Source organism: Temnothorax longispinosus, chromosome 3 (genome assembly GCF_030848805.1).
Source record: "Temnothorax longispinosus isolate EJ_2023e chromosome 3, Tlon_JGU_v1, whole genome shotgun sequence".
In the NCBI taxonomy this organism is placed as follows: domain Eukaryota; kingdom Metazoa; phylum Arthropoda; class Insecta; order Hymenoptera; family Formicidae; genus Temnothorax; species Temnothorax longispinosus.
Genome location: NC_092360.1, coordinates 9939954 through 9954831, shown reverse-complemented (window position 1 = coordinate 9954831; position 14878 = coordinate 9939954). Strand labels below are relative to the sequence as shown.

The 14878-nt window shown below is 36.4% G+C and overlaps 1 protein-coding gene across 1 annotated transcript in view; it reads right to left on the bottom strand.

Annotated features, from left to right (window-relative positions):
• LOC139810795 (1-phosphatidylinositol 4,5-bisphosphate phosphodiesterase epsilon-1-like) overlaps nucleotides 1-14878 on the bottom strand; it is a 117549-nt gene that overhangs the window by 29568 nt on the left and 73103 nt on the right. The window contains 3 exon segments of the mRNA XM_071774682.1: nucleotides 2484-2629; nucleotides 3912-4246; nucleotides 8019-8327. Of these exon segments, the coding sequence (XP_071630783.1) occupies nucleotides 2484-2506 (23 nt within the window). The 5' untranslated portion in view covers nucleotides 2507-2629; nucleotides 3912-4246; nucleotides 8019-8327.

Sequence of the window (14878 nt, the reverse complement as noted above, 5' to 3'; positions counted from 1 at the left end):
AACGATGCACTTGACATCGAACAAGAGACAAAGCTATCGAAATTTAACGAAGATAATATTCAGAGAGAGCAATTAGTGTTTCACTCCTCGTAAGTCAAATTCGCGTATAGATCGCTGTTTGAAGGACACTTATTCGACTCTAATAACCATCCTTCTTTTGAGATGATAGCATCTCCACGGAAAATCTCTACAGTCGAATCCCGAATGCCATCGTCTGGAAGCCTGATAAATGGGCAAAGCATCTTTGATCTCTCGCTCGTTGCAAATTCCAGATACGCGGCCGCGAAAATGTCAAAGATCTTAGACGTTCGGGAAGTATTGTTATTTTCCAGAGAAATTATTTTAAATTTATAACGTCAAAATTGGATCTTGTCCAATGAGAGGTCTAATGCAGAGGATACATTTGAAGAGGTTGATATTTATTGTCGAACAGTCTTCGATTTTTTACTAAAGAGGACTAAATGTTTCCTCGGCTGCCGCTCGGGATACGGAATCCCACGCAAAGAAATCCTCTTGTGTAATCGTATTAAGTACAGTTTGATCCGATTCTCGTAGATATCGCGAAGTTTTTATCGATAAAAGTTCAAAGACTTAACATCATATTCGATTACGTGACTATCGTGGCTATCTTACTTTACCTTAATAAAACTCACTTGTCTTGATAAAAAGACGTATGTTTTAACAAACTTAAAGTCAATCAAATAATTAAAAAATAATATTAAAATTAAATTTAAAATGAAATTTTTTTACCGAAACGTAGATATTTCTAAAGATAGTACCTATTGCGATGAGAATATCTCGCTTAAATTTTTTTATATTCTTTCATACTTGATTAATTAATCATGTATAATTTTATGCTTAATTGATTACCTTTGAATATCGTAATTTTTAGATAATGAAACGAGTATTCAAATTTTCTTGTGCCAATACTTATACATATAATTGAATACTTTTACGGTTAAGATTGAACCACAATACAAAAAGAAGTGTCAGAATTGCAATAAAAGTATATTTTTTAATTATTTTTATCGCGACACTAAAAAATCTGCATATATTTTCTTAAAAAATGTGTAGATTTAATTATAATTTTGAACTTTCTAGAGTGCAATTTTATAATTAAGTAAAGTATTACGTCTAAAGACATAAATTTAAAAAAACAATTCTTACTTGGTACTAAATTATATAGAGATTATCTGTAATTTTATACTGTTGACTTTTTCTTGAATTCGTTTGCATGTTATTAATCTTGTTTTATGCAAGAAATAATTTTTCTCGCAAGAGGTGAGAAAGTGTTTCATTCCAAGGATATTTAATTCCTGTTTGCGAGGATAAACCACTTTGGTTGCACTTTTAATGGGTTTTATCTGCGCGACTTTGCGCGAATGGTCAACAATCATCGCGACAAAACAAACTATAAGTACAAAGTTTTTTAATTGTTAGTTCGTGGTTGATCGAAGATACTTTTCAAGTTAAACATTCGTTATTTCTCACTGTTGGAGAGTTTTCATTCATAGTTTTCATTTATACAGCGGCAAAGTTCTATACGTACGTATACAGATATTCAAAAAGCTACCTTTCGCGTTCGGTATAATAAATCCGAATAAAGCTCGAGCTCCATTGTCTGAATGTGGAGAAATATAATTTCAAGAGTCCTTTATTCCAATAGATGAAGATTAATTGAGCTAGCACGACCTTGGAAGTCGCAACATCATGCAACAAACACGAGGAAAGTTTCAAGGAAGCCTTGAGTTCGGATTAGTGTCGCGATCTCATTGGGGGATTATATGTTTCGCAGCTCTCTGGTGCGCGAGACAATATCCTCGTAATTCGTATAAATTTCTAATTTTCTTCATTTGAAATTTATTCAAGTTACAAATTTACAAGACAGTATACATATAATAAAATTGCCGAATCACTAATGACTTGACGCTATCGTGTGAAAGTTTTACACGTGCAAATTAAGAATACACAGTTAGCTTGTTTAATGAGAATGATGAGCAGTTTGTTTGAGTTCTCTGGTAATCCTAATTCATGTTAATCCGAGAGATTAGCCGATTATATAATTATATGATATGAAATTATAGTTACGCGTACACACAGAGGCGGCGGCGACGACGCGACGGCGCGGCGGCAGCGCGGCTAAGTCTCTAATCCGATCGAAACTCGAGACCGACGGGATGCGTGCTGCGGTCGTCTTTCGTAATAATCTATCGCTGCCGACAGCAACTTTGCCCCGCGGTTAGATCCTTACGGTGGATGAAGATGGATGGGATTTCGTAATTTTGCGACCGGGCCAAGAAATTGTATTACGACTTTCGTACTTGGTCCGAAACAATGCGGGCTTAGCTGCCTGACTTTACGGACAGTAATAAAGCGAGTGCGTTGCAGGAGGTGGGAGGCGGCAATTTGAGGATTGACCCTTTAAGTATATAGGGGACTTAGCACCGTCATTCACGTTTACGACAAACATTATGGGTACTTACTTTAAACCGGCAATTATCTCCATGACTGAATTAAAGTTTCCGGTATTCCAACAGGTTAGCGCGACGCGTAGAAGGCAGGACAGCACTGCCTGCCGTTCTTCTACCGTGGCACCGCTGTTGATTGCGTGGGTGACCCATGAGCTTACCTGATTAACAAACATGATAATGATTATCTTATTTGCATCGTGTCCCACTGTACTTTACGTACAACAACTAGGACGCGAATTTCGATGTCGTTGAACTGGACGTCACAATGCAGGGGAGAGTGGGGTAACTGCGAACACGGGGCGAACGCGAACGATTACTATTGTAGTATATTAGAGTATTCTCCCACTTCTCGCACCAGCGATAGTCCGATATACGTTCATTGTCAGTGGTACGAATACGAGAAGTGGGAGAATATCGCTACTTTAATATACTACAATAGTATCGTCCGCGTTTACCCCGTGTCCGTAGTTACCCTACTATCCCCTATGTTTCCGACAAGTCCACATTTATGTGGCATTTATTTTTGTAATAACACCGTAATTTATTCCGGAATGATTCGCGCATCATCTTTTCAAGTTAGTACAAACAAGCTTATTATTAATTATGAGTAATTATATATTAATTATGAGTATTATTAGTTATGAATATTATTAATTATGAGTAATTTCTGACAACGAAAGTTTGGAGTTCCGAGAACTTGTCAAATGCGAATGCATATATATTTAGTGACGCAAAAATGACACGCGAAGTATATCATTGGCGATAATTGAAACATTAATTTCAGTCTGTGATCTTTATTGTAATTTTTATGTATCGTATAAGAAATTAGAAGTTATCGCGTTGTAAGGAAGTCACGGAACATTGCATTTATCCGCGAGAAATGTCCAGAATTTTCCAGCGGCTCTCTATTCCGAGGCTTTTGTTTAGCACGGTGATAAAGAGAACAACGTGGAAAGCTTAGGGATGGAGAAACCAACGTTTCCAACCTTGAGCGAGGATTTAGAGTGGGAAATGGCAGTGGGGACGGGCGGAAACGAGTAAGCGAGGTCAGGTGATATCCGTACGCGTGTGAATATACATGTATACGTGTATCTACGTGTGTGTGAGCGAAGTGGGTGAAAGTGTCTGGCGAAAACGTACGGAAAGCCGCTGGAGAAGTGGATACCTCATTAAAAGCGGCTGATGAGTGTTTCCGCGAGGCAGAAGACCGAGGGGGGATTCTTGGCGCAGAGCGCTCTTCCTCCGCGCGATTGTTGATTCGCGTCTATTACTACCCTCGTGGTACAGTGCCATTTTTCTTCTTATTTACGTGTCAAAATAATAATATCGCTTCGCTGATTAGAAACCACAGTTTACGGGATTCTTCCGCGGCATTTCTCATAATCAAAAGGCACATCTGCGTGTCGTTGAAAAATTCGAATACAGGGAGGGAGAATGTACCTCATTAAAACGATCGATGAGAATCTGCACGGTGGAGTACACCGTGCCAACAGGCCAGGTCGATTCGTCCTCGGTTTGGGTCGAGCTGTTGGTGGTGCTGGGGTTGCTGCAGCTGCGACTCGGCGACGGGGGTGGCCTGGCAGGTGGTTTCTGCAACGCGATCTGATCTTGCTCCACGTGCCTTAGGTACTCGCTCGGTGGTACCTGGTAGAATAGCTGGTACTCGCTTTCCGTCAACCTGAGCGCCACCTCCTCGGGGAAGTGCAGCAGCTTATGCAGATCCTCCAGCTCCTCAGAGCTCCGAGGCGGCTGCGGCTGCGGCCGCTTCTCCAGCTCTGAAAATGTTCATTAAACGCGTCCTTACTTCTTTGCATATTCATGATGTGACATGAAGAAAGAGAAAGAGATAGAGTGTGTGCGTGTATATATGTGTGTGAGATCAATACAGCTTTATCAAAGACAGAATGAGTATTATTCATTGTCATTATCATCAATTTTATTATACTCGTATTACCATGTCCTAATAATATTAAAATTAAAAATTTTATAGTTTATTAAAATTTTACATAGACTTTAAAGTTTTCTGAAGTTTGTTAAAGTTTAATATACTTTGAAGTTTCTTAAAGTTTGTTAAAGTTTTGGTATTAGATATATTATTATGTTTTATATATTATATAGATCTTATTTATACGTGTTTAACGTTGCATAGCATTTTTTTTTAATCTCACGCGATGTAATGTATTTCATACAGGTTTAATCAAGAAAGAGGTTTAAGTAAGGAAAAATTCTTAATCGATACTTTAATATGATAATGGCGTTATTAAAGGATTACAAGTTTAATTTCAGTATTTAATGATATCCCATAAGACAGATAATCACAAGGAAAATAAAAAAAATTATATTATATTAAAAATTAATATAAAAGAGGAGCGTAAAGAAGTAAAAGATGGAAAAAGAGACGTTTGCTAAAAAGCTCGAAAAAGCTTTTCTAAAGTAATTTCGCGACTCCTTTATACACGAAGTCATTTACAGTATCCATTATTATACTGTACTCTATCAAAAGCGTCATATAGGTACAATGTTAGTCGTAATAAATATTACCTAACAATATGTCTCGACATATACACTCTTCGGTTGCGAATTAATTGTCGATAAATGCAAAAAAGTTGTTTGTCGATTATTTGATTTTTCGACTAATTAACATCGTGGAACAACTAATAACGTAGTTGTATATTTATCTGTACAGGTAAAAAAATTTTGCAGGTCTGTGTACAAAAATTGATAATTAAACTTTGACAATTACGGAAATATATATTTGACAGAAATATTCATTCTCTCTCTCCTCTTATTTGTTCGTGACACGTCGTAGTTACTTTCAATATACGATTGTTTCAAAATTTATACGTAAAACGCGCGCTGCAATCAGGTCGTGCCTAATGAACCACGATAATCTTCATATTCAATTACATTTGAATTCGATATTAGTACAATATTTATTAAATCGCCCGAATTATGATTTAAATATGCGCAAATCCGAAATGAAGTTTACAGATGATTAATGATGTTGCATTTCACTCAATTTATATTTCGCGCGAAGCATATTTCGCGATCGTGCGTTTGACGATCGTGTCGCCAGCGATTGACGTTTCGAGCGTGTCAGTTTGCGAAAGAAACACAGCGCAATTTTTGCCCATCGTTTAACATTTGCCGCGCGGAAAGGTCAGCTTGGCGATGGTTTTTTCGCTGGCGCGAACGATGCACGAAATTCAACGCGACCGTCGAATAAAAGCGCCTTTTAGGACTTCGATGAATAATTCCGTGCCGCGGGTATCGTTGATACTGAAGTAAAAACACACAGTTCACGATATTTTGTATTTCGACACCCGGTACGAAGCACTAACGACTGTGAAATATAAGCCAAAAAGACATTACGCGCCGTTTGCGTGATCGACGAAGTTTAGAAAGTTTAGGAATTGCAGATACAGATATTATTAGTAAATATTAAATCGCTCAAAATTGCTAAAAAAAAAGAAGTAAATACTTGACATAAATGATATATCTTTTTTCCATCAGAGACCAAACATTCTATTTGCAGGATAACTGCAAAAATTATAGGTGAGAAACATACGCGCCGAAAAATTGCCAACAACTTTTAAACCTGACCCAGTTTCCCTCAGAGACGATTAAGAATTATGCTGTCTCTCGTTAGAATCGAGTACCGACATAATGCGTGCTTAGAGACGGCGCAAAATTATGCGAGTGCATTCATTCGTAGGATGACATTCGTGGGATGCCGCGGAATAATTCGAGGTATTTCGAATATTGCGAGCTTCGTCGTACTTGCCTCTGGCAGCAGAATAATATGCACATGTGCGTTATATATTCTTTTTCTCCCCCTCCTTCTCGTCTCGCTGGTATATAGTTATTTTTATTGTACTTATAACAATCATCCCCTATGCATGCTTTGTTGAACTGAAAAATTACTTTCGGATCGCCGCATGGTTTTTCTCTTTTCGTGTAGCGTGAAAAGCATTTTTTCGAGTTGCTTGTCTTTCACGTTATTCGGAAAAATAATTAAAAAAAAAAGAATTTTGTTCGTTCACGACAGGTTGTGCTTCGGTATAAGCACCACGCCTTCGGCGAAATTGAAACGTGAGCTGGGGTAATATAACCGTGCGGAGTACGAGACGGAAAATACAGGACGAAATTTCACATTCGTCGATAGGTATCTCGTTAGTTTAAGCGCGAATGTAAGCGGAATCTAATATCCGCGCGGCTAATTTGCGCCCGGTGTGCCGGCGAACAAAATGAGGAAAAAGACTTTCATCGCGTAAAGCGTCCCCTAAAGCTGTACGGTCCCATTGAAATTTCCCATTGATAATGAACGCGATGCGCGTAACGTAAACGGATGTTACAAGTCAAAAGAGATCTTGGCTCTTCAGAAAATTTGAATGCCGAATATTCAAAAGGTAACGCTTCATTTCGACATCGAGCTCCATTCTCTCGCTCCTTTCTTTTCAGGATCAAGGAGCAAAACTATTCAATGTGCATCCTTTACGAGTGCGTCTCGCAAATATTCCGTAATTACTCCGGGCGGAATTTATGACGCAAAGCTTACCGAGATAAGTAGGACGCCGCCGCCGCCGGACGGCTCTCTCTACCGTAACGTTTCTAACAATTCTAACCCACGGGATGCAATTTCTCGTTGCAATGTTTGCGGCGTGCATACATCTTAAACGGAGTAATTGCCGATATCGCGATACACCATTCTTGTTTCTGCGCGCATTGCTCTTATGCAGGGCGATTATCACGTTAATACATTGCGCGCGGGATGGACTCGGGTCCGCGTGTACACGGTCGTCCATCAACGTCTTCGGGCAAACGGTTCGCTAAGGATCTTAAGCCACCGTGCAAACACACACCGCGTGTGGACAGAGCGGCCGGTTAAACCCTGGCGTGCCCCGGCGTGTTCGCAGTCAATTGGCGCACCTTATCAGATAGTAGCGCGATAACCCGATGAAGAGATTAATCAACATATCAGATCATATGAACACAAACGGCTCCTACATAATCGCAGCGTACAGCGATATCTTGTTTGTGAACCAATCGCGTCAAATTTAACGATACAACGTCCACATTTCTGCAGTTCCACATGTAGCGTGTACCATTGAAAACTTCGTCAACAAAACACAGCCTATAACATGTACCCTTATCAACATGATGTACCACCGACGATACTATTTCGCCGACGATGTTTGCATTCCTTCTACTATCGCGGGAATCGATTCTGTGTGACAAACATTCCAGTATCCCAAATATAGACTGACGTATGATATATGATATGACATGTATGTATACAGGAACCATAAAGCTTCTAAAGGAAGTTCTTGCTCCTCCTTTTAGTGACTTTGCCCGCTATTAAGTGGACAGTTATAATAAGATACTTCATTACGATACGTTTTTATGCTTGCTAACAATGAGATAAAAATTTGAATTATTCAACATGTTTTCCAATTTAAGATAACATTGAAAAATGTGTACCTAACTCGACGAGTTTGAAAAATTTGAAAATGTGTGTGACAATGCATAGCTTCGACAAATGCTTACCTTATCAGGTGATGGTGCGGCCACGTGGGGTGGAGGAAGTGGAAGTGGCTGGGTCCGTTGCCGTCGACGGGGATTAGAGAGCGGCCTAGCTCGCTGCTCCGTGAAATCGCCGGGGCCCGCCGGTGGAATTAGTCCGACGACCAGGCCGGGTGATCCCCGCGTAGTTCCGCGGTCTGCATCAAGACGGCTCCATCGATGTAGAGTCAATCGAGAAGCCCTTCTCACGCCCTCCTCCACCGAGCTGCTTCCTCCGTTGTCGTCGTCTCCTGACGTTCTCCTCCTCAGGCCTGGCAACGCGCTGATCGCGATCTGCAAAAGAGGGAAAAAAAATATATAAGAGAGAGGCTTGAAGTCGAGAGACTTGGATTTATTATCGAGAGAAAGAGAGAGAGGAGAACCAAGAGAGCGATTCGAGCAAGGACATTGGAGAACGAACGATTTATAGTTCTTCGAAGGACCTAAAGTCCACCGAAATCCGTTCGAGTGCACCATGCGTCTCGTTGTCTCGTTCTTTCTGCACGTTCTCAGGAGCGAGAGGATTCTCTTTTTCACGGACTTGCATGGGTAAATTTATCACGGGGATTTTTAAGAGAGTATCGATTGATCAGCTTTCTTATCGTAGTTCGCGAATCAATATATTTTTAGTTGGAAACGGCATTGACACACTTGAGAAACAATTTACGAGAGAAATGTAGATAAAAATATTTATATATCTTAGGGTTTTTAATAATTATTATGTATATTTATATAGTAGTTAGAAAAAATTGTTGATTAGAAATTGGAAATTGTTGATTGAAAATTGGGATCTTGCTTAGATTTAGAGACAGTTCTTCAGGGTATTTATTAAAAAAAGAGAAAATATTTTATAGTACATGTAAACAAATTATTTAAAATCTCAAATATATATAATATTTCATATTCAGATTTATACATCAATATTGATGTTCCTCATTAGACACATTTCCTGCTAGAAAAAAGATTAACTGAAAATTATCCAAGTAATTAATGGAATTAAAAAATAGAAGTATAATTGTATTGAATATTTTGATAGAGATATTTCCTAATTCTTTTAAAAAATTGATAGTTGCTATAGTGATTGTCTCTGTACTCGAAGCAATGTCTATTTCTCACTGCATGTTGTTTTACGTCAAAGAACAAAAGATCGGTACGACCACGTTGAAAGAATGATGCTTCGCGTCAGAGACCGGACGTCACGAACGTCTGCCACTAAAGAGAAGCCTAAAGAACAAAAAGAAATGTAGTGAAAGGAGATGGCGTAGGAGTGTTCCCTGTTTTTTGTTAAAATGAACTGGCTTCAAGCCCAATTCGTATTGTTGCTAAGTAGCAGGGATTCGCGTGCGCTGTTATCGAGATAAAAGTACATTTACGATCTACCCGCAGCCGACTAATGAATGTTTTTATTCAATTTTCTCTTTCCTGCTATTTAATTAAGTGCACATAGAAAGACGGTATCGTGTCACGTATAAACATTTTAATAGATTTAAAGTTCTTGTAAATTTCAACATACAATTTTACATTTTTTAGATTTATTTTATATAAAATGCAAAGAAACCCACACAATCGTATCTTTACTTCTTTCACTTTATTTTAATTACTTATAATGCGAATATAGAAATTAGTTAATTTATTACAAGTTTAAAAAATTTAATATTGTCCCACTTGTTGCCATTTCACGCGTTTTAGGTTTATTATTTCATTTGTATCTCTGAACTGACGAATTAATTGAATAAGAGCGATTACTCTTCGATTTAACATATATACAATACATTTTGAAATTTATTCAAGTTCGATATGCGAAGAGTTAAAATTCCGTATGAAAAACGGCATTAACAACAACTAAATTCGATAGGCGTATTTCAAGCATTATTGGTCATAGCGTTGCCGCACGGTATGCACATTCGTTATCCGTCGCGGCGGAATTAATCAGAAATTCGTCCCGCAAGTGCTCGCATTCACACCGAAAACTTCCGCGTCGCGCTCGCAAGCGCCTGCGAACTCGCTGCCGCTTCGCGACCGTGTTACGTGAAACTTCGCGAAAGTGCGGACGCTCGTTAATCTATAAAGCGGCGCGGTTTCGCAGACTGCAGCTGTGCAAGCTGTCGTCTGGCGGAATGCGCCGGCGTGTTTCACCTTTAAACTTCGGTTTGATAGAACTCTCGAAGAGCCGTACTTGACGGCTTCATTTTGCGACTCTCCTCTTCATGTACTGAGATGATTAAGTGTATAGATCAGATAAATTGTTTGATAACACCACGCCCTGGGGATATAAGGATAAGCTATGAGATTAAAGGTGTGATACACTTAAATTTGTATCTGTATATCGGCTTGACTTGCCGGCCGCGATAAAATATTTGTTTTACATTTTTGAAGAGACGAGAAAATGAATTCATATATAATCAGTCAAACAGAAAGGAGCATCGAGCCCGTAACAAGATGGAAGTGTTATAAAATTCTGTATTATGATAAATTGACAAACGTTTCAGCCCCTTATGGGACCATCTTCAGTGTCGAAAACAATCAAATTTCGGAATTACATACTCTTGTTTTCGACACTGAAGATGGTCCCATAAGGGGCCGAAACGTTTGTCAATTTATCATAATACAGAATTTTATAACACTTCCATATCTTGTTACGGCTCGATGCTCCTTTCTCTTTGACTGATTTTTAATCTTGTGAGCCTTTTGATTTATAATTCATATAATGATTTATAATTGTTATGAAACATGAAATTTATGAATAATTTATATCCTTTTTCAATTGCATAAATTGTGTGCTAAATAAATGTTTTGTGGATTCAAATTCTTCATTATTCGGCCGCGTATAGTCTCTCGCGTGTTTCTTGCTTGTTCTCTCGAATAATAATCCTGTATGCAGAAAGTTATGCGTCGCAGGAGCGAAGAGACAGCGTTCATCATTGCACACCAATACGATTATCCGTCAGGAGTTGCTGTTGGTTCTTCGGAAACTCAGCGTATGGCAAGGAATACTTTATTAGCCGCGGCTAATGATCGACGGTGAATGCGCTCGAGTAGCGGTAAAGCGAAGTTTAACTCCCGATTTCGCTCTCGAGGATACTTCCTTGAATCGATTTGGGTCGAATGAATCACGGAGATTCCACATTGATTCTGCCTTTTGGGTAACTATGTGTGGAACACGTATAGCGTATAGCGCAGTGAATAGCGTCTACCACACTAATTTCGTGAAATTTCCTATTGTAAGCGTTTGATCGCGCGCATAAATCTTGTGCCTGAGATAATGATCTTATATGATCACGGGAGAAAAATTATGAGATATGGGAAAAGTTGGAGATTAGTTTAGGAAATATATTTCAGTAAAAGTAAAGTAACTTTCATGAAAATTTCATAATAGGAGCGAGAGAGGAATGAGATAATGAATTACTCGATTAGGAATACAGTAGACCCTCGCATAACACGGGGGATGCGTTGCGCGTTATATAAATCCGTGTTATATGAGTCACGTAGATTATACATATATATGGATTATGTATTATGCATATAGAAACACATATTTATAACAGATGCAAGGGTTTATTAAAGATTAAAGAAAATGTAAAATGAATATTAAAGGTGTACAACAAGTAAAATATTTTTTATTTTATTTTAAAACAAACAAATATTAAAACTTTTCTGTGTTGTACGAATCCGTGTTATATAAACCCGCGTTATATATGAGGATCTGTTGTATTTATTTATGTTTTAATATATCTTATACGTAGTCATTATTAAAATGTATTAAAACATAATTAAATTTTGAATGTGCATAAAAGTGCATAAAAGTCTGCTTATTTTTCTTTTATCTTTCTTATTTTTTTTTAAGAACGATGTTATGTGAATGTAATTACTAATTATATAGTTAAGACTATAGGGAAGAGAAGTTAAAATTATAATTTGAAGTTAGAAGAAATTATAATTTGAAATTAGAAGTTTATTTACATTTATTATAGTCTCCTCACATCTTCTTTTAATTTCCAAATATCTATTATTATTTGTTGTACGTAATAAGGAACGGAAAAGCATAACGTGCAGTGATATATTATTTTAAAATAATCGCAATTTAACAGTTTCATGATTTCTGTTGTTGCATCTTTATTATATGGTAATTTTGTGAGAGAATAATTTGCTTGCAATACTGCCAGAAATTGTATTTTATTTTCACAGAGACATAAAACAAAGAGATGCTCAGAATATATTCAAAATATATTATTGTAACATTTAGTAGTGCAAGGGCAAAAGTGCACGCAATATATAGAACGTAGGTTGTAACATTTCACGTGACACATTAGAAAGTCTATTCGCAGAGAGCGACTTCCTAAGTTTGCACTTACTAGACAATGTTGTTTTGTCAAATTGTATCTTCAACAGTGCGATAAATGTACAAATTGTTTTGCTAATCAGTATTCTCTCCAACGAATTAGTTTAAAATCACTTGGCTCCTGAAATAAAAGTTATAAAAACTATAAATCTCTCACGCTTGTAATTTTTAAATTATATATTTTCGATATAAATTAAATAGAAAAGATTCACGTATACTTTTAAAATTAGTTGGAGAGAATCAGAATCTTTTTCTTCTCATGTGTCTCCTTGAAGTCTATTTTGTCCAAATTCTTTAATTTTTGGATAAAAATTAAGGAAGCAAAAAATAATGACAAGTCGATATCTAATAAACTAAAATCTTTTTAACTTATAGTCTAATATTTGAAAAGAAGAAATTCGATGATTACTGAAAATATACTTGGTAGCTTAGAACATTTTTGGTAAAAGTAATTGATGACAAGAAGTAACCTATATACATGAATATAAATCATGATGAAAATAATTAATTGTAAGAAGATAATTACAGACAACTGTATATTGATATCGCAAGCTATAAACATTTCAGAATGCTAGTAAAAGTCGAAATAAAACTTCCGCAGTTTTTAATTAAGGGAAATGCTGATTTCTGGGGTATTTCGACGTCACCGTTCGCGCGGGCACTTGTTACGTACGATGGTGCGGGGATAAAATTTACAGCAGCTTGTTTAAGCTTGTTTCGCACCAAAAGAAGTTTATCTCGTTTGCGCCGTGCATCGTCTTATTTTTCCGCGTCAGATTTTATGAAACCGTCGCTTTCTACGTAAGAAAGTTGGCGAATCTGAAGAACATTCAGAAACTTTCGAGCTTTATTAGACCTGGGGTAGCATTTGTATTGTTATTGAAGTGAACTTTTGATGAATTATATAATTAATTAAAATGTTTTTGCGGTTAGTTTCGATACTTTTTTACTTTTCAGTGAAGGACGACAAGAGTGTCTATATGGATATAAATAATGTTATTCGTGTAAAATATGCAATTATTATTTGTAAATGTTATTTAGCAGACAAAAATTTTTTTTATTTGCAATTTTTTAATATTGCAAAAATCCGATTATTTAGTTCTTACACCGAGTATTTCGTACGAGAAGTTGCTGTGCCAATCGTATATATTTCTTTACTTATTTGTCAACACAAGGTAATGCTCACAATGGCCGACAATGGTTTTAAAAATGTCGTTACGGCTTTTTTCAAATCAATTTGCCGTTTTGCATAAAATATATCACATTACTAGTCACACTCTCATCGTCACTCTCGCTAGAAATGGAAGCTCTTACAAAATCGCGGCCGAATTTCATCAGAGTGCTTTTTTCCTCCATCACTTACGAGAAAACGTCCGATATATTGACATGAAAGTAAAGGCGAGGAAATATTCGCTGAGAGAACAGTCGTGTCGCCCGTTACAAAGTTTGTTTCGGTGAGGTCTTACAGATGTCATTCTATCATCGTTAAGTTGATTTTCGGCGATGAACAGATTCCCCAAAAGAAAGATTTCAATAATTCAAAAGCTTTAGATAGAGAATTTATTATATCTTAAAAATTTAGGAAGATACTTAAATAAAAGATTGTTATGGTATCTTGCATACAAAGAAGAACTGCATATATATTATATATGATAAAATAATATTATTAAAATAACTTGCTAATAAAAATTTGAGGTTTAATATAAATAAAATATAATTTTTTTGTAAATTAAATTTAAATTATATATTTTTTAAAATAAATTTAAGTAACAGATAAATATGTGTAATACTGACAGTTATGCAATTATAAATTTTCTGGGGATAAGTTAAATATTGGCGTGACTATATCTCTGGCGCGGAATCTTAATTTGATTATTTCCAGATTTATTGGTTTGTGTAGCTAGGGCATATATAAACATTGTTAAAAACTCGGAAATCTCGCAAAGAACTTGGTTATACGTCGAAAAGGTCCGATATAGGAAAATATCCTCGTGTTCCTTAAATAAATGTACAAGTCAAATAGGCGGAGTGGAAGAAATATTTTCCTGCTCATGGAACTGGAAGAATAGCAAAGAGAAGAAATGTATTTCGGAATAGAGTGAATCGATTATTTATAAATTTAATCAAAAGCAAACGGGTATTATTTATTACGAATCGGGCAATTAAATGCAGAAATAACATGCTTTTCAAAAAAAATTTTAATAAAAATTAATGCTTTTTATCTAGATTATAGTTGTATCATATACAGATTTTCAACAAAGGTTTGAAATATTCACTCCAAAATATATGCAAACCTCTCATAGAAATGGAAAAGCTTTTTTCCATTCTAAATAAGCATGATAAAAATTCTTGTGCAATCGGAATAAAATACAATTTAAAAATTTTTAATTTTTAAGCATCTTGAAATTTTTAGTTTTTAAACAATTAAAAAGAAAATATCGCGCATGTTTCAGAATAAATATGTAGGGTTATCATTTATTGTGTAAGAAAATATTTTTTTTATGAA